General features: G+C 39.1%; 1 protein-coding gene across 1 annotated transcript in view; it reads right to left on the bottom strand.

The window, feature by feature from the left end:
• Positions 1-22106, bottom strand: part of TMEM9B (TMEM9 domain family member B) — a 46884-nt gene extending 24778 nt beyond the window's left edge. Inside the window, exons 1-4 of the mRNA XM_053720603.1 lie at positions 21899-22106; positions 16761-16852; positions 7598-7706; positions 835-969 (exon numbers count right to left, since the gene is read on the bottom strand). Coding sequence (XP_053576578.1) covers positions 835-969; positions 7598-7706; positions 16761-16852; positions 21899-21988 — 426 coding nt within the window. The 5' untranslated portion in view covers positions 21989-22106. The remainder of the gene's footprint in view (positions 1-834; positions 970-7597; positions 7707-16760; positions 16853-21898) is intronic.
• Between the last annotated feature and the right edge of the window lie 1228 nt (positions 22107-23334).

Here is a 23334-nt window from a genome sequence, read left to right as displayed (position 1 = left end):
GTGATTAATTGCCGCAATTTAAAAACCGTGAGAGTATTCAATTTTTAGCCCTCCCCCCATGACATCACCTATGACGTACAGGAGGGTTGGCTGTAACTGTTCATTGCGCGTGGGCTTCTGTAGGGAAAGGAGGGGGTGGGGGGAGTAGAGCGGCTATACAGGAGCTGCGCTATGGAAGAATTTGCAGGTTTGCCTCAGCTCTGATGGCAGCAGTCACAGCTGCCTACACAGGTAAAATAAAGCCGGTTTATGTAGAAAAAATGAAGCCTCTTTTTTTTAAAGAAAGTATTTATTGACGCAAACAGTTCAGAAAGTGCACCACGGAAAATAGCTCAGACAGTGAAGTACAAGTGCACTTTTACTCTACTGTCTGATCTATTTTCCATGGTGCACATTCTGAAATGTTTTTAAACCCTTCAACAAGACTTTCTTTTAAAGAAGAGGCTTTGTTATTGAAAGATATATTTTTTTCTGATGTATGGGAAAGTTCATATGTTAATCATACCACAGTTAGAATGACTGCCCAAGAAAACATGACAATATTGTGTCAGAATACCTAAGAACTGGCTAGTGGCTACTATGTAACCACAGCACAGCCAGATAATTTTATTTTAACTATTTTGTGGTTTGTATTTTTATGCTCCAAGAGTGTATTGGACATTGAGAAACATGTACAAAATCGCGATTTTCATTTTTGCCCATATCGCCCAGCCCTAATAAATAAATAAATATATATATTTTTTTTTTTTTTTTAAATAAATACAAATATTACATTTTGCCTTGGTCTTCCAATAATCTATATTGTCGATCTCTTTAAATACCCATTTTACTTACCCCTACATCATCGTCATTTTGTATGAGCTGTGAATGACCAAACAAACGTCTTTTCAGCATGGGTTCCACCAGAGTTAGGTAAATCATGTACAACAGAAGAAGGCCGAGTATGGACAGGTAAATTATAATTGTAACCTGAAAGGCAAGAAGAGCAAACTGGGTTATATGTACAACATTTGCAAGTTCTATTCAAATGGATGCTAAACTCCAAATTAAATACCTAATAAAGAAGTTAATCACGTTTAGTTTAAAACGAGTGTGCTGTACAGTGTAACTTTATTAAAACAGGGCTCAACAAATTAGTTCAAAACCTCTCTATTTATTTATTGGGTGTAGGAACCAGGGGGACGCATCTCCTTCAGGAAATCATGTGGGGGGACACAGATAATGCATAAATCACTCCCAGTTAAATAAAGGTGGCCACGGTTACCTCTAAGACATGGTTATTCAAACCACGGTCGCCAGTACCGTTCCCTCTAAAGCAGAGCACAACAAGTGAGGGAGCCACTGGCGCATTAGAATTAAGTGTCTGTACAAACACAATTCAAGTAAAGCATCTGCTTGTGTGAGTGCACGCTGTATCCAGGACGCTGCAAATTCCCCCACATGCAGAAACAACAATAACCAGCAGCACTTCTTGAGGTTAAAATACCTTTATTATAAAAGATGGGTCACCAACAAATAAGCAACGTTTCGGATGTTCAATCCTTAATCATGCCTGATCAGTAACAGGAAATGCGTTAATTTATACACCTGTGTTTAACATGTCCACCAATCACAAACATATTTCTTACTCCCTCTAGTGTACAGGTGCAGTATTGAAAACATGATTCATAACACCTACAACGTGTAGCAACATATTGATATTCCTAATCCAATGTTCAAATAAAAGCATTACAAATCCCAATTAAAAAAAATAAAAATAAATACTGATCATATATACTATACATATACAGTGCTGCAAGAAGAATGATAAAAATACAGAAAAATTGAATTCCTTATTAATTCATAACGGTTGCATTGAGTTTAATTTATGGATCCAAAATGCCTCTTTCCTTTTAAGTAAGACCTCCCTGTTACACCCCCCCCCCAACCCCCCACATGGATGGAGAATTGTGTATATAATTTGGAACCAAAGCTGACTAATATTGTAGCCAAATCTCAAAAAATGAGTAGAGACCGGGGTCGCCTTATTCTTGCACACCTAATGTTACTCTTATCAGTGGCGTCACTAGGGGGGGGCGGGGGGGGCGGGCCGCACCCGGGTGACACCCTCCAGGGGGTGACACCAAAAAAAAAAAAAAAAAAAATTTTTTTTTTTTTTTTTTTTTTTTTTTAATTTTATTGAAATTCAAAGAAATACAATGTTGAGATGCATAGATTATTTTATTAGAGGCTGGCATTTGTGAACATTAGTGGGACTGGGGAAGTTGTAGACACACAATTTTTTTGCCCCTTGAGCCAGTGCTGCAATTTCAACAAATAGTTTTCCCGGCTGCTTTTGCTTGTTTGTACTTTGCTCCTCCCCTGCCCAATTTCACTATGAATGTTGTGGGTGTGCCGTGGGGCTTGCAAAGTTGCGCTGCTAGCCTAAACCTGCCTGCCTATCTGTGCTCACTGCTCAGTGACATGTGGCCCAGGGCTGTGCACTGACAGACTTGGAACAGAGTCAGAGAGCAGAATTTTCATAGTTTGCACGCCTAAACCTTTTCTTCAGTGATTTATTTTAGAGTGCTCTGTTTATCTTTCATTTGATGTTCTGCTGAGCCAGTGAGCAGCTCTAGGCATGAGCTTCATAATTAATGCAGTGCAGTTTACATATTTTGTATGTGTGTGTGTCTGAGTTTTTGTGTGTCTCAGTGTTTTTGTGTGTGTGATTGTGTTTGTGTCTGAGTGTGTTTCCGAGTGTTTGTGTGTGCATCTGAGTATGTTTTTAAGTGTGTCTGAGTGTTTGTATGTGTGTTTGCCTGTGTTTTTGTGTGTGTCTGCTTTCTTGGGGGGGGGGGGGGGTGACACCATGACTTACCGCACCGGGTGACACCAACCCTAGTGACGCCACTGACTCTTATGTTCATTGATTCCATCTCTGACCTTGCGGGTGTTCTCCCCAATGTAGATCAGCCGCATGACATTTGTATAGATATATTGCAAGTAAAAAAAAAGCCCCAAATTTCATATTTCTTGCCTACAAGTTCAGTTGGATATCCCCTGGCTGTAATTTTTTTATCACCTCATTAAATCTTGTTTTTAAATTCTTCTGGTCAGACACTATCCTGTACACTCTCGAACTGACTTCTAGGTAGGGATCGTACTGTGTTTCTCGGATGAAAACTTTTGTAGTGCAAGACTATCCGTGGACTTCACGTACAAATCTATACAGAGCCTACCATCCTTGAGATAAACAGTAGTATCCAAAAAAACGGATACATTCCTCACTAGCTGTGAGTGTAGATTTAATCATGTTCGTACTATCATTCAGGTCCTGCACAAATTCTTCCAGGGTCCCAATGTCGCCATACCACACCCCGAATATGTCATCTATGTAGCGCCACCATGTGGCTGCATATCTAATGAATAATATATACATTTATTTATTATTTTAGATGTTAATGTTTGAGGAGTTTAACCACTTCCTCAGACATACAGAAAAAAGAAAACACATATTCTGTATGTCTGAGGAAGGGGTTAAACTCCCTGAAAACGTTAACATCTAAAAGAATAAATAGATGAAAAACTACTGGTGAGTGCACTCTCTCTTATTGCTGTACAAATTTTCTGCTGCACCCCCAATTTAACATTGGATTCTGGAGTGCTGGTCTGTTTTGACGCACACATACATACACACACAAATGTGGGGGCAACATTGGAACCCATGGCTGTACCTTGTCTCTGCAAATAAAACGTATCTTGAAACATGAAATAATTGAAATACAGAACCATCCTAAGTAATTGTTCAAAAAATTCATTTTGAGCATTTGTATATTGTGCACTATTATTCAATACTCTTATCACTGCTGCTATACCGCTTTCATGCTTTATTGCAGGATAGAGACGGCTTACATCTGAAGTGAACAATATACACTTGTCTGTATGCAACACCAAACTTTGCAGTTTGTTAAAAAATAAAAATCACTAGTATCTTTAAAGTGAAGGTAAACTTTGATGAATGAAAGCCCGTTTTTTTTTAAAATACTATTAAAAACAGGGGCACTTTCATTCATCAAAGTTTAGAAGGCAGCCGTTTTGATTAAAAACTTACCTTTGTTTTTTTCACAGTCAGAGCAGCTTCCCCCATCCGGAGATCCTCTCTTCACACGTCAGCAATGACTAATCCAGCTTCCTCCAATCACGGCATGGCCTCAGGCAATGACTACCCTGGGGGGAAAGCCGTTATTGGAGGAAGCTGGATTAGTCATTACTGACGTGTGAAGAGAGGATCTCTGTGTGGGGGAAGCTGCTCTGGCTGTGCAAAGAAGAGAGGTACGTTTTTAATCAAAATGGCTGCCTTCTAAACTTTGATGAATGAAAGTGCCCATGTTTTTAATAGTATTTTAAAAAAACGGGCTTTCATTGATCAAAGTTTAGCTTCACTTTAAGGTTTGAGTTGGAAAATGTCACAAATTACTTTAGTATCTCATCCAGGAAAACTGCTGCACCTGAAAAGATGGAGTCTATCCCCGCCACAATGGGGCACCCTGGAGAATTCTTATGCTGTTTGTGCACTTTTGGCAGGGTATAGAAAATAGGGATACGTGGATATTCCTTGATCAGAAAATGTGCAGTATCCTCTGCTATGATTATTTACTACCACTAACCCAACCAACCTATTAAGTTCCTTCTGAATTTTAAATGTAGGATCACTTGTCAGTTTTTGATATACCTGTTCTTGTGAGAGCTGGCCTTTAATTTCCATTACATAATCTTGTTTATTCAACACAGTTATAGCTCCTCCCTTATCCGCACTCTTTATAATAATGATTTTATTCTGTTTTAAAGATTTTATAGCAAAGTGAACTCAATGCAACCGTTGAATGAATAAGGAATTAGATTTTTCTGTATTTTTATTATTCTTCTTGCAGCACTGTATATGTATATATTATCAGAATTTTTTTTTTTTTAATTGGGATTTGTAATGCTTATATTTGAACATTGGATTAGGAATATAAATTGCAAATGATGTACTAATTATTAGGAAGTTACTACACGTTGTAGGTGTTATGAATCATGTTTAATACTGCACCTGTACACTAGAGAGAGTAAGAGATAATGTTTGTGATTGGTGGACATGTTAAACGAAGGTGTATAAATCATAGCATTTCCTGTTACTGATCAGGCATGATTAAGGATTGAACATCCGAAACGTTGCTTGTTTATTTGTTGGTGACCCATCTTTTATAATAAAGGTATTTTAACCTCAGAAAGTGCTGCTGGTTATTGTTGTTTCTGTATTAGAATGAAGACTTGCCAACATGACACCCACAGATGTCCCTCATCTAAAATTTAGCTTGGTGCTGCTGTATCCTTTCTAGGCCATGCAGGGGGTAAGTGTGTGTGCATTGGGCGGGTTCAGTGGCCGCAGGACTTTATTGCAGGCTCACATTGTGCTACAAGGCTGCAGTCAATCATTTGCCGAGCCAGGCTGCTACTCCCAGATCCCAGCAACAGATACCCTTATAGCACCCTACTATCTTCACAAACATCCAATTCCCTTTGTACACTGGCGCTGCCTTTGCCCCCAGGGTTGTCTCTTCTCTCCAGCATTCTATACTTGTATGTGGTTATTCTTTGCTGCAGCGCAGCAGTATCGGCTTCCCATATTTGGGAGGCCCCTTTCTGCAGACGCTGTTGTGGGCCACCCTATGAAGCACCTTCTTCTTGTTAAGAGCTCACTGACTGGCCGCCAATGGCTACACAGTTCCAGACCCCCTAGTACATGCCATCTTAATGCTCCTTGTCAGCTTTGTCAACCACAGCCTTGAGGCACTTGGGGAGGTGCTTGTTTGCAGGTTTTAGTACATCTCCTCAGATACACCATCATAGATCACATTCCAACCACCCGTGAGAGGAGGGGATAGAGCTAGGACCCTTCTCCAATGTGAATCAAGATGAATTTATACACTGGGTATTCTGACACCTAGGAGCCTAAACAAACACTTTCTTGGACTGGCGCTGCTTTATGTAGTAGGATGTTGACATTCTGAGGGTTTAACACTGGCTATGTTAATTTGATCAATTTCTTAAATGTAAAGCTAAGCAGTGTAGGGTAGCATGGAATCAAATAGGGAATGTATGTATTGTGTCAGTTTAAATTCCCTTATGTTTGGTACTATTATATATGGGAGTCCAGGTTCCTTAGTATGAATATGGAATTTACTACAGAGAGGCTCAGAATAGCTCCATACAGATTAAGACATATTATGGGGCTCCTATGGTTTCTGATGAGTAGAATACACCCCCAGAGTTAGGAGATCTGTAATCCATGTATAGACTTTGATATTTATCTAAAAGGTTGATTATAGATAGACCAGGCAGTAATGTATCATCATGTATTTTTAATATAGATACACTCATCTATTTACAGTCACTATTAACGGTGTTTAGGAGTGCTTTTAGAGCTCCATCTGGTGCATTAGGTTGCTATGACTACGGACGCACGAACAGTGGGTCACGTGGTCTTGCATGATGACGTCACTAGCAACCAGGACGCCACGGGTAGCAACTAGACAGTAAGACCGTGGTGGAGGGTATTTAAGGTAAGCTCATTGTTGTGGATTTCTTTTAGGTCTGAGGACTGGGGCAACCCCGAAAACGTCACTGGAAATAAAGTATTTTTAATCAAGTCCTGGTGAGTGCACCTTTCTCTACGGATTATCTATACTACTGCAGTGGATGCACAGTGGGCACTAGGATTGAGACATTGGTTACGTGAGTGCTTGACCTGACTCCGGTCGCCCACGGCACATCGCTCTTCTACCAATAAGGTGCCGCTTGCACCTCTAAACCAATAGCCGTGCGTGCATACAGAACACTGTCAGTTGACATGCACGGCTATTGGTTCAGAGGTGCAAACGTCACCTCATTGAAGGATATCGATGTGCCGTGGGCGGACAGAGACACTGAGTTTAGCAGTACAGAAAGAGCGAGTTTAGTACCTTTTTTACATATCTGATCACTTAAAAGGGACAGTAAACACCAAAATTTTTGTTGTTTAAAAAAAGGTAGATAATCCCTTTATTACTCATTCCCCAATTTTGCATAACCAACACAGTTATAATAATATACTTTTTACCTCGGTGATTACCTTGTATCTATGCCTCTGCAAACTGCCCCCTTATTTCAGTTCTTTTGACAGACTTGCATTTTTAGCCAATCAGTGCTTGCTCTTAGGAGCTTCACGTGCCTGAGCTCAATGTTATCTATATGAAACACATGAACTAACACCCTCTAGTGGTGAAAACTGTCAAAATGCTTTCAGATTAGAGGTGGCCTTCAAGGTCTATGAAATTAGCATATATACCTCCTAGATTTAGCTTTCAACTAAGAATACCAAGAGAACAAAGCAAAATTGGTAATAAAAGTAAATTGGAAAATTGTTTAAAATTACATACCCTATTTAAATCATGAAAGTTTTTTTTTTTTTACTTGACTGTCCCTTTAACTTCCACTTGATTTTTAGTGATGGTAAATCCCAGCATTTGTTATATGCTTGGATTTACCATCACTTTAACTGGCATCTCAAGAGATTGTAGATCTATAGATTTACCTTTATTGTGACCGAGCTTCTCTCCTCATATTTACATTCACAGCGTAGACAGTAAGCCTCAACATCTGGTCCTGGTACAGGCATGGGTATAACCACATGGAGACAGTCACTGCATATTGGGAGAGGAAATAAAATTGCTTGTTAGCCACAGGTCAAGCACAGACAGACTGACAGCGTAGATAAACACTAAGACTCACATCACAATGCAAACAGAATCTTTATTTGTATTTATAGAACTGTGACACAGTATCATCCTCTGTATCTATTGAGGGATGGGGAAAACACTGCTTCTTCCTCATTATCTTGTGATGGAGGAATTAACCTTACTAGCAACGTTTGCCCCAATAGGTAAACTACAGTGATATTCTCTCACTCGTATGATCATACCAATTATGTAATCTATTGCTTTCCAAGAAAAGGGACGGTAAAAAAATAAAGTGTCATAAATCAAATAGAGCATGCAGTTTTGGAGACTTTACAATTTACTTCTATTAACACATTTTTTTTTATATACACACTTTGACAGGGTATACGTATACTAGTCTGTGATTGGCTGATGGCTGTCACATGATACAAGGGGCTGGCAATCGGGGGGAGATAAATTTGTCCGCAAATAAAAATGTTTTATTTGAAATTCAGAGTAAGTGTTCTTGCATTATCTTTTTATAATGCACTTGTTAATTCTGCAATTCAACTGTATTTTGTGGCCCTTTAAATGCAGACATTGGCAAATTCCCCCCTTGATTACCTCCTTCTTGTGCCCTGCAACCCACCTGCAGTACTTTGTCTCACTGTGACAAAGCTGTGTGCTTGGAATTGCGGAAGACAAGGTAGGCGGACAACCAGCAGCTAGACAGACGAAACACATTGCTGTGTGTGAACGGGAAAGGAGAAGCTATGCCCCTGCACATTTCCTACTCTGGTTTTTATCTGTACTTTTTTTCTAGGCACCATTTTGGCTGGTATTTGGTAAACTCTGCCGTTCTCTTCCGATATTGTTCTGTCCTGTAAATGTTACTTGACATAACTGATCACAAGATTCCCCCTCCATAACATACTCCATAAAGCTTTGCAATGGTAAACCATGTACTGCAATTTTCTAAAGAATAAGTAGCAGCAAATTTAGCATCTCTTTTCAATTAGAAACAACCCTTGTAGAAAGAGCATTTAAAAAAAACTTTTTTTTACCCACAATGTTATTTACTCACAATGTTTAGATGAAATGTTGCAGAACCTGACTGCAGTAGTTTCACTGCAAGACACACCTTACACACAGTCATCAGTTCCTTGCATTTTAAGCAGAGCAGAAATATATTTTCAGACAACTGAATATTGAAGGTTTGGATCTGGACCAGAGTTTTAAACAAACAGGTGAACTCATTCTAAAGGAAACATTGACAAACTCTTGAAAGAAACAGCTTACAAACAAACCTTTTGAGGTGGAAAATCAAATCCTTGCAGCTCTAAAAATATGTGGATAGTCACTAATGAAAAAGGCAGTCTTCAACCACGAGTTTATATATATATATATATATATATATATATATATATATAAAAAAAAAAAAAAAAAAATATATAAAAAGGGGAGGGGGGTGGATCTGAGATAATTCAAATAAATTAAATCACAATAACTTCTTGGCATTAATGTTGCTGTATAGTTGGTCTTCTCTTTTCATTATGCATTTGCTTTCACTATACACAGGAGAAAGACATCTGACACAAAGAGTCACTTGTTTGTTTCTCCAAGGTAAGGTAGAACGATAGGACTTTCAGATTATTAATGGTATATAGTCATACAAAAACAAGAAAATAAATATTCTCCAGTTCTCACATTATATTGTTCCTTCCTGACAAGACTTTTTTCCAGAAACTGCCCATCAGAACTTTTACTTTAGTCATTGATATGTTAATTGGCTAAATTTGTAGTAGTTTCCTATGGAAAGATTTCTAGCTTCTTAATATCTGGGGACACATATACAAACAGACTCTGTTGTTTAACAGGAGTTGAGAAGGTACAGCTTTTAAATTGATAAATGTTCTGCTGCAACAAGACCTTTTTCAGAGACTGCCCATCAGAACTTTTACTTGAGTCCTTGATATGCTGATTGGCTAAATTTATTTGTAGTGGTTTACAATGGAAAGCTTAGTAGCCCACATCTCAGATTTTAATTTCTGGTACACATCTTGGCTACCCCCTGATGGCTATTTTTGGTTATCACTTAATATTCAATTTTTAAAATCACCTTCATCCCAAATTAGTTGGTATGTTTAATTTTCAACTGGAACAGAGTAGTGACTTAAAGGGATATGAAACCCCAAAAATGTATTTTGCCATTCAAATAGAGCATACCATTTTAACCCCTTCTATGCACATGACGAGCTATAGCTTGATCTGCACTTTGCAACCTGTAGGTGCATAACAAGTCCTTTTCGTCATGCAGAGGGATCGCTGATCAAGCGCTGTTTACGGGGATCATTGGTGTCCTAGTGGGCAGCACTCCCAGGCTTCATGGGAGTACCAGCCGACATCACTATGCAAGTACGTGGTGATGTCACAAAGGGGCTGAGCCAGTATTCATTGGTAGCTGCAAGGGAGCGAAATGGGGATCCAAACCCCTCAATCTCAGTTCCCATAGCAGCTACAAAGCTCCAAGAACCCTCATTTGAAAGTGAGTTGCCTGTTTGGAGCAGTAGTACAAATCAGATTTAAAAAATAAAATAATAAAGTAAAAGAAACACACCAGGGGTTTGGTTGGTAATAGCACATTATATGCACAATGAAGAAAAAATAATTTAATCAGTCATTCTAGACATATCGCTCCCCACCAATCTCCCATCAACTCAATACCTGGCCTGCTGGCAGATTTACAGGATGCCCACCCACTGAAATGGGCACAAATTGGAATTAATGTGGTCTCTGACCTCTGGCATGCGTCACCGGAAAGTGGATTCAGATCTCTCTCTCAGTTAGGGACAGATGTAACCTTACCCCATATCCTAAAATTTGAACATCATAGAATTAAAAGCTTCTTGACCTCCTGGGGCTTTAAGCCTCGGTTGGGTCGACCATTAACCCGGTGGGAGACCACTTGGAGTCAGGGAAATAGGCTTTTTCCACCTCTCTCCAGACATTATACTCTATTAGACTCACACACAAATTCGGAAACAACTCCCCACCTTGCGAAGTGGGAATCCCTACTTGAGGAATCATTTACGGAGGAGGTTTGGGGATACATCCTTGAGCGTACCAAAAAGGCCATACATTGCACAACCTTATTTGAGACTTATTACAAGCTGTTGGCTCATTGGTATTATGTACCCACCAGGTTAGCTAAAATATTTACTGGTGCGTCCCCTTACTGCTGGAGGGGTTGTGGTCAGAGAGGAGACTCCCTGCACATTTGGTGGGAATGCCCCAAAATTCACCCTTTATGGATAAGATGTTTTAGAGTCCTCCCTAAACTGGGAGTCTCGTTACGTAACTCGCCGGCAGTTGCCCTTCTACACATAGGTGTCCATACTATCCCTAAGCATCATGCATACATTAGCATCTACCTTTTTATGTCCATTAAGCACCTTATAGTTTGCGATTGGAAAACTGAGTCCCCGCCTAGCTGGACAAGGGTCTGCTCTTATATGGCCTATTTATACACCATGGAAAAAGACATATTTTATAAACTGGGCAACTCTGACCTTTTTGAGCTTACTGGAAAGACGCTTACGACACAACCTGGAAACCTAATGTCCTGTCCCCCTGTTAGCCTCCCATGGGTGACACAAGGCCTTATTTTGGGAATTGCCTATTTGATTTTGGAGGGCGGGCTTACGCGATATTCCTTCCCGTGACTAATTACACCCACCCCCCTCCCCTTCTCTTTCCTCCCCCTTTTCTCACTTCTGGGCTTCTCCCCTTCCCCCCCCTTTTTTCGGGTCAGTGAGTGTGGTGATAATGGATTATGACCAACCTTTGTGTTTTGTACAGAGTTTTATGCACTTTAAATTGTGTAATAATATACTGTTCTAATGACGATATGTGTCCTCACGCTGTTAATTTATATCTACCTGGGTTATTTCACCTGTAGTATTGATAAGTTCAATAAAGCTATTTTGAAAACTCAAAAAAAATAATAAAAAAAAAATAAAAATATATATATATATATAATTATTTATGTCTAGAAAATGTTTCCAGTAGACAAGTCACTCTCTTAAAAAAAAATAATATATTCATTTTGTCTGTATAGTCAGGTGATCACTGTAGTAACTGAACATCTTGCAACATAAGTTATTTTATTTCTGTGCTGCACAATGGGGCCTCTCTAATCTATATTATAACCCCCAAAAGCCGATATGGGAACCTATTTCACATGTGGCTTCCCTTGATGACAATTTAGTAAGGTGATCACAGTAACGGCAATGGTCACCTGGCCATTCAACATTTATGAAAATCTACCCAAAACTTATACTTTTTTTTTTTTTTTTACAGTTTTGGCCGCAGCTATCTCACATACCATGAATTATAAATATAATAATGGCATATAGTGAATCTACTAGTCCTGCTGAAAAAAAATAATACATAAAATTATAATTTGTGTGGGACACTCACTACAATTTGACTACAGTAGGGTTTAAATGTAAGAAGCAAAAAAAGCTCAAAACTGGCTTAGCACTGGGGTGAAAAAAGAAAGAAAAAAAAAAAAAGCTTAGCAGCGAAAGGGTTAAAGTGCTCCATAAATGGGCCGGCTCCTAAGCGTATGACCCTGCTTTTCAACAAATGATACCAAGAGAACAAATAAAATTAATAAAAGTAATTTAGAAAGTTGTTTAAAACGGCTGCTCTATCTGAATTATGAAAGAAAAAAATGTTGGGTTTCATATCCCTTTAAATCATGGTTTTGCCGTCCCTTCTGGGATCCTGTGGAAAATTACTTTTTATACCTGTGGCTTTAGATATGACAAAGTCTAGGTTTTGACCCCAAAAAAATAAAGAGAACTTACATATTACATCCAACAAATATTCACACTGGAGCTAGAGTTTGCCACCTCACTACTAAAATCATTCATTTTGTCATAAATTCACCAATTTGCTATATTACGCTCACATGCAGCTTTGAATGAAATAAAAATCTTGCTTTTTATGTCCAGCTAGAATATCGGTCTTTAATTATCATATTAAATGGACTAACAAGGGTGGCTGATGCATTGTTCTTCAATATGAGCTTTACAGACTCAATAACTATTGGTTTCAGAATACCCCTATTATTACCAGAATATCAATAGATGGGTTATCCAGCAGCTCTTTATATAACTATGGTATACCTGAAAACCCTTCTCAACTTCATCTTGGTTATCATTGCAGCTTTCTTCCACCATTAAACCTCCCTAAGAGTAGCACATATATGAAAATCCAAGTCTCATTTTCATATTACACGGACACAATGTATCCTTTATTAAACATATAATTGGCTCATGAATATAAAGACTTTCCATATGAATTTAATTAAAACAGCAGTCTACTTAAAAAAAATATTATTGGTTAAAAAGATGGATAATCCCTTTATTACCTATTCCCTGGTTTTGCATAACTAACTGTTATAATACAAAGTAATCACAGAGGTAAAAAGTGTATCTAAACCTCTGCAGACTGCCCCTTATCGCAGTGCTTTTTAAAAACTAGCATTTTAGCCAATTAGTGCCGATTTATAAATAACTTCATAGGAGTGATAACAATGTTATCTATATGACACACATGAACTAGCACTGCCTAGCTGTGAAAAGCTAATAAAATGCACTGAGATAAGAGGGGCCCTTCAAGGGCTTAGAAATTAGCATATGAGCCTACCTAGGTTTAACTTTCAACTAAGAATACCAACAGAACAAAGCAAATTTGATCATCGTAAAATCGGAAAGTTGTTTAAAATTGCATGTCCTATCTGAATCATGAACGTTTTATCTTGACTTTACTGACCCTTTAAGTGTCATCCTGAACAAAATGGGGAAAGGCTTGACAACAAATTTCAAAATCTAGGAACCAGCCCAAAAAGTCAGGTGCCAGGATTTTTTTTATGTATTTTAATATATTTCTAAAAATATGTATCAAAGCAATGATACAGTAGTGAGCTCTGTGGCTATCGGAATACAAAAACCCAAAGCTGCAGCTAGCACAAGCATAGCTCTGTGGCTATCAGAATACAAAAACCCAAAGCTGCCGCTAGCACAAGCATAGCTCTGTGGCTATCGGAATACAAAAACCCAAAGCTGCAGCTAGCACAAGCATAGCTCTGTGGCTATCGGAATACAAAAACCCAAAGCTGCAGCTAGCACAAGCATAGCTCTGTGGCTATCAGAATACAAAAACCCAAAGCTGCAGCTAGCACAAGCATAGCTCTGTGGCTATCGGAATACAAAAACCCAAAGCTGCAGCTAGCACAAGCATAGCTCTGTGGCTATCAGAATACAAAAACCCAAAGCTGCAGCTAGCACAAGCATAGCTCTGTGGCTATCAGAATACAAAAACCCAAAGCTGCACTAGCACAAGCATAGCTCTGTGGCTATCAGAATACAAAAACCCAAAGCTGCATCTAGCACATGCATAGCTCTGTGGCTATCAGAATACAAACACCCAAAGCTACATCTAGCACAAGCATAGCTCTGTGGCTATCGGAATACAAACACAAAAAGCTACATCTAGCACAAGCATAGCTCTGTGGCTATCGGAATACAAAAACCGAAAGCTGCCTCTAGCACAAGCATAGCTCTGTGGCTATCAGAATACAAACACCCAAAGCTGCAGCTAGCACAAGCATAGCTCTGTGGCTATCAGAATACAAACACCCAAAGCTGCAGCTAGCACAAGCATAGCTCTGTGGCTATCGGAATACAAAAACTAGGGTTGCACCGATACCATTTTTTTAAGACCGAGTACAAGTACCGATACTTGTTTTTAAATACTCGCCGATACCAATTACCAATATTTTTTTTTATGTCATGTGACAGTTACAGACTAATTATTTAAGATTCCTTCTTTATAATTATGAAGGACTGTAGCTCAAAAGACAATATGAAATAATAAAACAGGTTTTATTTGTCACAAAGTTCACAGAACATGTTTAGAAATAAAAATATTACAATAAAATATATTAACAACAACAATAAATAACAAATATAAAATTGCAACCAACCAAAAGTGCCATACAGTAAAAAATAGAACAGAATACTGTTTAATCATGGCGAACAACACTATGGGCTAGATTACATTTGACTGGTAAGCTTTACCAATGCTCTCATTACACGTCCTACTCCATTAAAGGCTATGGCGTTGGAAATGTGAACAGAGCATTGGTAAGGCTTACCAATCGAATGTAATCTAAATCTAGTCCTATAATTGCAGGATGAGTGTTCATTGGGATTAACTTAATTTTTCCTATGAGTACTCTTCCTGCAATGATATAATCTAAGGGTATGGATGTTCCTCAGAGTACAGTATGTTTTGTGCAAGATGAGAACTTGCAGTATAAAAGGCAATCTAGCAATTAGAATAATTTTTCAAAAGTTAGTGGCAAGTTCTTTTTAAGGAACAGAACAGAAGCATCTCTGCTTGTTCAGCTATAAGTCTGTTTTTGCTATCAGTAAGGAGGTTCAACTTTCCACACTACTGCAAGGGGCAGAAAGATATTTTTGGGCCATTTTAGCCAGAGCTGGAAATCTCAGTATATTAACTACCCTATCGGTATCGGTGCAACCCTAACAAAAACCCAAAGCTGCAGCTAGCACAAGCATAGCTCTGTGGCTATCGGAATACAAAAACCCAAAGCTGCATCTAGCACAAGCATAGCTCTGTGGCTATCAGAATACAGAAACCCAAAGCTGCATCTAGCACAAGCATAGCTCTGTGGCTATCAGAATACAGAAACCCAAAGCTGCATCTAGCACAAGCATAGCTCTGTGGCTATCAGAATACAGAAACCCAAAGCTGCATCTAGCACGTATACTCTTGAGCAGCACAAGCATGTATACTCTTGAGCAGCAGAAGGGCACATTTGAAGGAACATTTCAGTGCAAACATACATTCTCTAGTTTGTTAGAACATGTAAGTTTAGCCTACTGACCCCAGCAGGTCTAGGGGCCAAATGATCAGAAATGAGCTGGCATGGAGAGAAATCACACTATATCGTTGTTGTTTAGTTTTAAGCATTACATTGCAATGCAAGTGTCTGTCCTTCACATAAAGAAGTCTGCACAGCAAAACAAAACAGATCTCAAGCTACAATTTGCCTTTCAAATAGGATTTGAGGGAATACTGACAAGTCTTCTTAGATAATCTCACCAGAGCAGAGAGTTTTAGATTATTGGGCCCTATGTGCTTAACCACTGCAAAGGGAGCCACAGAGAACAAGGATTTGTGAAAAAGATGCAAAAGCATAGACAAATCTAGTACAGGAGGAAGAGGGCCCTGCTCCGGAGAGCTTACAGTCGACAGGTTGAGGGTGTAGTGACATAAGATTTGGGGTAGCTTGTCACATGGATTGTAGTTGCAGCAGTGAGTCAAGCAGTTCATGAATTGGAAAGCCTCTGTGAATAGGTGGGTTTTCAGTGAGCGTCTGAAGCTATACAAGGCTGGAGACAGTCTTATAAAGCAGGTTAAACACACAGTAAAGGTGCTGCTTGGGACCCATGGACGGTGCACTGCTGGTCCCAAGCAGAACCCAACGTTCATCTAATCTGTCGCGCTAGTCGCACAACCCAGAGCGGCACTGCTACTTTGCGTTTAACACCTTTTGTGGTGGTTAAGCAGAGCAGGGTCGATAGTGGTACAATGACATGCTGTAATGATTAAGAGCACGTATTATGCCCCTTACCATTGTGAATAAAGCCTATGGTGCATCATTTCCTTTTGGGCTCTCTAGGGAGTTTGGGACAAGGACAGTTTTTACTCCTTTTCTAGATGGATTAAATTATGAGTGTAAGGTCCCTTAACAATGAGGAAATCTAAGAAAAACCATAACAATATCACAACTGGTCATTTCAAACTTTTATTTGGATCTAATCGCCTCAGGGTAAAGAATCTTTGGCTTCCACAGCAAAAATATAATTTTTTTATTCGTTTGTTAATTTGTTTATTAAAACACAATACTGCAGAGATTAAAATATATATAAAGAAACTCACCAATCTTTTTGTGTCACATTTTTGTTGAATATATTTCCAGGTTTATCTTTATATGGTGGACAAATACATTTACACCGGGCGTCCTCAAAATTCTGCAACAACAAATCAATATTAGAGATAAACAATTCATTGTGATGCAACAGTTCACGTTACACGCTTCATGCATCAACATAGCAGAAAAGGTGGATAAAAGTCAATGATTTTTTTTACAAATAGGATTTTTTAAAATTTATAACATTTTTTGGAGGAACAATCTATTTAAAGATGGTTTCTATTTAAAACCTTTTAATCTAAAAGGTTATTCATGCAGGAATATAGATTAGTTATTAATTATATAGCGAGATGCTGTATACCCATGGATGTAATGCTCTCCCAGAGGGCTATTTTTCCATCTTGAAGATATCACATATTATTGGTTTAGTAGTTCTTAGGACTCTGAATTTGTATCTGCAGAAATAACTTATACAAACAAAGAGTTGAGAAATATATCTTAAAGGGCCACTGTAATTAAATATTTTCTATGCCTGTTACTAACTATCTACCCCAAATACGCTTTTTATCAATAGCATTTCATTAACATATCTCGTCTACCATATATCAGAAATCTTGTCTGCAAATTTAATTGTTTTCCAAACCCACTCCGTGGGTATCCTTTGCTCTATACCAATCCGTTTACAATACCTAGGTTTCAAAATGGCGCTTTAAACACAAAGTTATTGGTTTAAGTATTTTGAACATGCAGTGCTGAAAATAGTGGGCAGGATAACGTGACATCATCGGCGAATAAAAGATATAACTTTTAGAACGTTATGAAACTTCGTTTTGGAGAAAATATAGGTCAGTAGGATTTAATTAATGTTTATTAACTTTAATATGTTAGTTGTTTAGCTTAAAAATTATAACAGAAAGAAATCTTTTAAATGGACATTATCATGAAATAAATCCTTTGGATTTCAGATAGAGCATACAATTTTCAGATTTACTTTTATTATCAAATTTGCTTCATTCTCTTGGTATTTGTTGAAAGAGAGCAATGCTCTACCGGGGCAAGCAGCTAGCTCACAGTAGTGCATTGATTCTGAGTGGAATAAATCTGCACGAGGACTTAAGTGTGAGGAGGGAGGGGCAAGCATTAAAAATGAAATACAATGTTATTTTTATTGTAGTAAATAAAACTATTTAATTTATTATTAGTAATTAACTTTTCAGCTGTACTTTATTGGAAGGAGAAAAGGAACAATCAACCTATTAAACTGGAGATAGTTCACCTCCCAATAATTTAATTAATTTTAATGATTTATCCATGCATTTATAATGATATATAACCAAATTAGTAACGGTTTGATATAACTGGAAAAATAATCTGAAAAAGATTCTAAAAATGAAAAACACAATTTAAATTGGTCTTACTGACTAGAGATTTAACTCAAAATTCAGCTTGGTAGAAAATGTATCAGATAACACATTTATTTAATATTTAAGGTATAGAAAGGTCAACATTTAAAACATTTGCATAAATGCATTTCAGTTTTAAATAGAGGCAATTTTACAATTTACTTCCATTAGCAGAATTCTTCTAGTAACAGTACAGTGTCTGCAACATACGCACACATACTACATATGACTACAGGCTCAGGATTCACATAGCTTAGAGAACTGGTGGGGGTGTATATTGTGTCAGTGTCATACAAGCCACTGCTGACTCTCTGAGATTGTGTGTTGAATATATGCTGGTGTACCCCAGCATATGTGCATATGCCGGAAAAAACAGTAATAACTTTTTTATTAAAAATTTTAATGTACCCATACATTTCATTTGTGACCTTTCTATCCCTTTAAATATGTTTACAGTGCATAAACAGACTTAAGACATTTTAGAAACACATTACATTTTATGTTGAAATGTATCAGAGACAAACATATTAATAGATTGTCAGCTGAAAATTACTGTAGAAACCTAAAACTAAAGAGCAGTAGTATTTGTAATATTAGATAATTTCATCTTGCATCAAATAAGCACAGATCAATCCGTAAAAACTAAAAAAAGCCGCCCTACTTCTAAGTGGTAATATAATATATTGGATACATAGTGATATCTCAGAACCCAATTACAATAGGAGGCTTGAGGAGAGATCAGACACATTGCAAGAGGGGCTCAGTCACGTAGAGTGACAAGGGGAGGTCATGTGGCTTCTGGTGTGATTAGAAGTGCCTATCCCCAGTAGTTTCACAGGAGGAGCTCACCTATTTACAATTGTGTGAGATTATTGAGGTTGCTTATCCGCAACAATATGAGAGGAGCCTACCAAATCCCAGGTATTCGACGGGCAGTTTAATTCCTTACAGTATGACCGAGGTGCAATTCCCAACTGCGTGACAGGATTTGGATTGCCTATCCCAGGCAGTATTAGAGAAGGAGCTCACTTTTACCAGCAGAGTGCCAGGGGGAGCACAACTAATACCAGCTACGTGACTGCCTAGCACAGCATTATGTCAGGGGGCTAAACTAACCCTAGATATGTTACAGGGTACTGAATGACTGCCTAGCACAGCATTATGTCAGGGGGGCTAAACTAACCCTAGATATGTTACAGGGTACTGAATGACTGCCTAGCACAGCATTATGTCAGGGACCTAAACTAACCCAAGATATGTTACAGGGTACTGAATGACTGCATAGCACAGCATTATGTCAGGGGGCTAAACTAACCCTAGATATGTTACAGGGTACTGAATGACTGCCTAGCACAGCATTATGTCAGGGGGCTAAACTAACCCCAGATATGTTACAGGGGACTGAATGACTGCCTAGCACAGCATTATGTCAGGGACCTAAACTAACCCTAGATATGTTACAGGGGACTGAATGACTGCCTAGCACAGCATTATGTCAGGGACCTAAACTAACCCTAGATATGTTACAGGGTACTGAATGACTGTCTAGCACAGCATTATGTCAGGGGGCTAAACTAACCCCAGATATGTTACAGGGTACTGAATGACTGCCTAGCACAGCATTATGTCAGGGGGCTAAACTAACCTCAGATATGTTACAGGGGACTGAATGACTGCCTAGCACAGCATTATGTCAGGGACCTAAACTAACCATAGATATGTTACAGGGTACTGAATGACTGTCTAGCACAGCATTATGTCAGGGACCTAAACTAACCCTAGATATGTTACAGGGTACTGAATGACTGTCTAGCACAGCATTATGTCAGGGAGCTAAACTAACCCTAGATATGTTGCAGGGTACTGAATGGCTGCCTAGCACAGCATTATGTCAGGGAGCTGAGTTAACCCCAGATATGTTACAGGGTACTGAATGACTGCCTAGCACAGCATTATGTCAGGGGGGCTAAACTAACCCTAGATATGTTACAGGGTACTGAATGACTGCCTAGCACAGCATTATGTCAGGGGGCTAAACTAACCGTAGATATGTTACAGGGTACTGAATGACTGCCTAGCACAGCATTATGTCAGGGGGGCTAAACTAACCGTAGATATGTTACAGGGTACTGAATGACTGCCTAGCACAGCATTATGACAGGGAGCTAAACTAACCCCAGATATGTTACAGGGTACTGAATGATTGCCTAGCACAGCATTATGTCAGGGGCTAAACTAACCTCAGATATGTTACAGGGTACTGAATGACTGCCTAGCACAGCATTATGTCAGGGGGGCTAAACTAACCCTAGATATGTTACAGGGTACTGAATGGCTGCCTAGCACAGCATTATGTCAGGGAGCTGAGTTAACCCTCGATATGTTACAGGGTACTGAATGACTGCCTAGCACAGCATTATGTCAGGGGCTAAACTAACCCCAGATATGTTACAGGGTACTGAATGACTGCCTAGCACAGCATTATGTCAGGGGCTAAACTAACCCCAGATATGTTACAGGGTACTGAATGACTGCCTAGCACAGCATTATGACAGGGAGCTAAACTAACCCCAGATATGTTACAGGGTACTGAATGACTGCCTAGCACAGCATATTGACAGGGAGCTAAACTAACCACAGATATGTTACAGGGTACTGAATGGCTGCCTAGCACAGCATTATGTCAGGGGGGCTAAACTAACCCTAGATATGTTACAGGGTACTGAATGACTGCCTAGCACAGCATTATGTCAGGGAGCTAAACTAACCCTAGATATGTTACAGGGTACTGAATGGCTGCCTAGCACAACATTATGTCAGGGGGCTGAGTTAACCCCAGATATGTTGCAGGGTACTGAATGGTTGCCTAGCACAGCATTATGTCAGGGGGCTGAGTTAACGCCAGATATGTTACAGGGTACTGAATGACTGCCTAGCACAGCATTATGTCAGGGGGCTGAGTTAACCTCAGATATGTTACAGGGTACTGAATGACTGCCTAGCACAGCATTATGTCAGGGGCTAAACTAACCCCAGATATGTTACAGGGTACTGAATGACTGCCTAGCACAGCATTAAGACAGGGAGCTAAACTAACCCCAGATATGTTACAGGGTACTGAATGACTGCCTAGCACAGCATATTGACAGGGAGCTAAACTAACCACAGATATGTTACAGGGTACTGAATGGCTGCCTAGCACAGCATTATGTCAGGGGGGCTAAACTAACCCTAGATATGTTACAGGGTACTGAATGACTGCCTAGCACAGCATTATGTCAGGGAGCTAAACTAACCCTAGATATGTTACAGGGTACTGAATGGCTGCCTAGCACAACATTATGTCAGGGGGCTGAGTTAACCCCAGATATGTTGCAGGGTACTGAATGGTTGCCTAGCACAGCATTATGTCAGGGGGCTGAGTTAACGCCAGATATGTTACAGGGTACTGAATGACTGCCTAGCACAGCATTATGTCAGGGGGCTGAGTTAACCTCAGATATGTTACAGGGTACTGAATGACTGCCTAGCACAGCATTATGTCAGGCGGCTAAACTATCCCTAGATATGTTACAGGGTACTGAATGACTGCCTAGCACATCATTATGTCAGGCGGCTAAACTATCCCTAGATGTGCTACAGGGTACGGTGAATGACTGCCCCCTGCAGCAGGATGCAGATGTTCCTAGCATTGATTCAAGAGGGGCCGCTTAGCCATAGCAGTGTGAAGCAGAGACGCCTACCTTTTCCCCAGCAGCTTGTACTAAAGAAAGCATCAGGTAAACCACCACCACTTTGAATACAATGGCCGTCAGGTCTTGGTGACGAGCCATGACAGCAGGACACGGACACACAATAATAAAGTTGCACGAAATATATGTCGTCTACTGTACAAAGTAGAAAGACATTTCCACTTCCGCTTGACTTCCGGGAACGTGTACGGACACATTAGCTTCCTCTCAGGAACTTGGAGATAAAGGTTGGTTCCGACTGTTGCAACCATAGTAGAACAAGACGGATAAAAGCCGGTAGTCTGTAAATTTGTATTAATACGCAGATTTGTACTCATCTATTGAGTCCATAAAAATTATACCCATTATAAATATATTACCCAGGTAACTGTATGCTTCTTTTTGTAAATTGAGCATTAAGACTGTCTTAGAATCTGCAGGTGCTAAAACGTGAAACTTGTATTTTAAAATATAACAGGGCATTAACCCATAGTTGCCAACAGTCCCTGATTTCCAGGGACAGTCCCTGGATTTTGTTGTATGTCCCTGGATTTTTTTTGTCCCTGGAAATGTCCCTGAAAATCTCTTTTGCACAACATTTGTTGTTTGTATATATATATATATATATATATATATATATATATATATATATATATATATATATAGGCTTACCATAATTTTTAGAGGTGAAACTGGGACCACCTGGTGCGGTGCCAGTGGGGGTGTGGTCAGGAGCCTGGTCAAGGGGGCGTGGCAATTACCGATCCTTTTAAAGTAGTAGCTTTTATGTGTGTAATGTTTTGTGGATACTCTACCCTTCCTCAGTCAAACAAGTGAATCACACAGTTTAAATAGACCATAACACCACCCCCTAGTGAAAAAGGCACCATTACGTTGTCATGGCAAATAGATCATTAATCTAAATCTCAGATTCTAAATAATGCCAAACATCAAGCATAATTATCACTTTCATAATTATCAATTTCACAATTTAGTATCTGCAGTGTAACATGTGTTTTATGTGTCTAATTAAGGAACAGAGCCAAATACTGATAAGGCATAAATACAACATTGAATGAAAGTAAAAAAGAAACACGTAAGTACCTGCTAAAGCTGTTTAAGAGGCTACTCTACACCATAATGCAGGAAGATTATAGCCAAAATGCTATCCTGCATGAAGTAAAGCAAGATCCAGGCCAAAAATCCTGCCTGTCTGTACTTCCTAGTCATACCCATATGATTCCCCTAAAGGTGTATTACCGGCAATGACACCAAGGGTCGGGGGGGGGGGGGGTGTTAAATTCTTAGAAAAATAAACCAAGTAGTACTACAAAATTTAAAAAAAACTATGCTGCTCACTGTATTACTAAATGTAAACTTTGAAGGACATGAACGTTAAGCTAAGCAGGACTGTATGTAACAAAGTACCAGCATCCATCTATGCTGGA

This window comes from Bombina bombina, chromosome 7 (genome assembly GCF_027579735.1).
Source record: "Bombina bombina isolate aBomBom1 chromosome 7, aBomBom1.pri, whole genome shotgun sequence".
NCBI lineage: Eukaryota > Metazoa > Chordata > Amphibia > Anura > Bombinatoridae > Bombina > Bombina bombina.
Note: the sequence above shows the minus strand (reverse complement) of the source record. Positions and strands in the feature narration are given on the sequence as shown.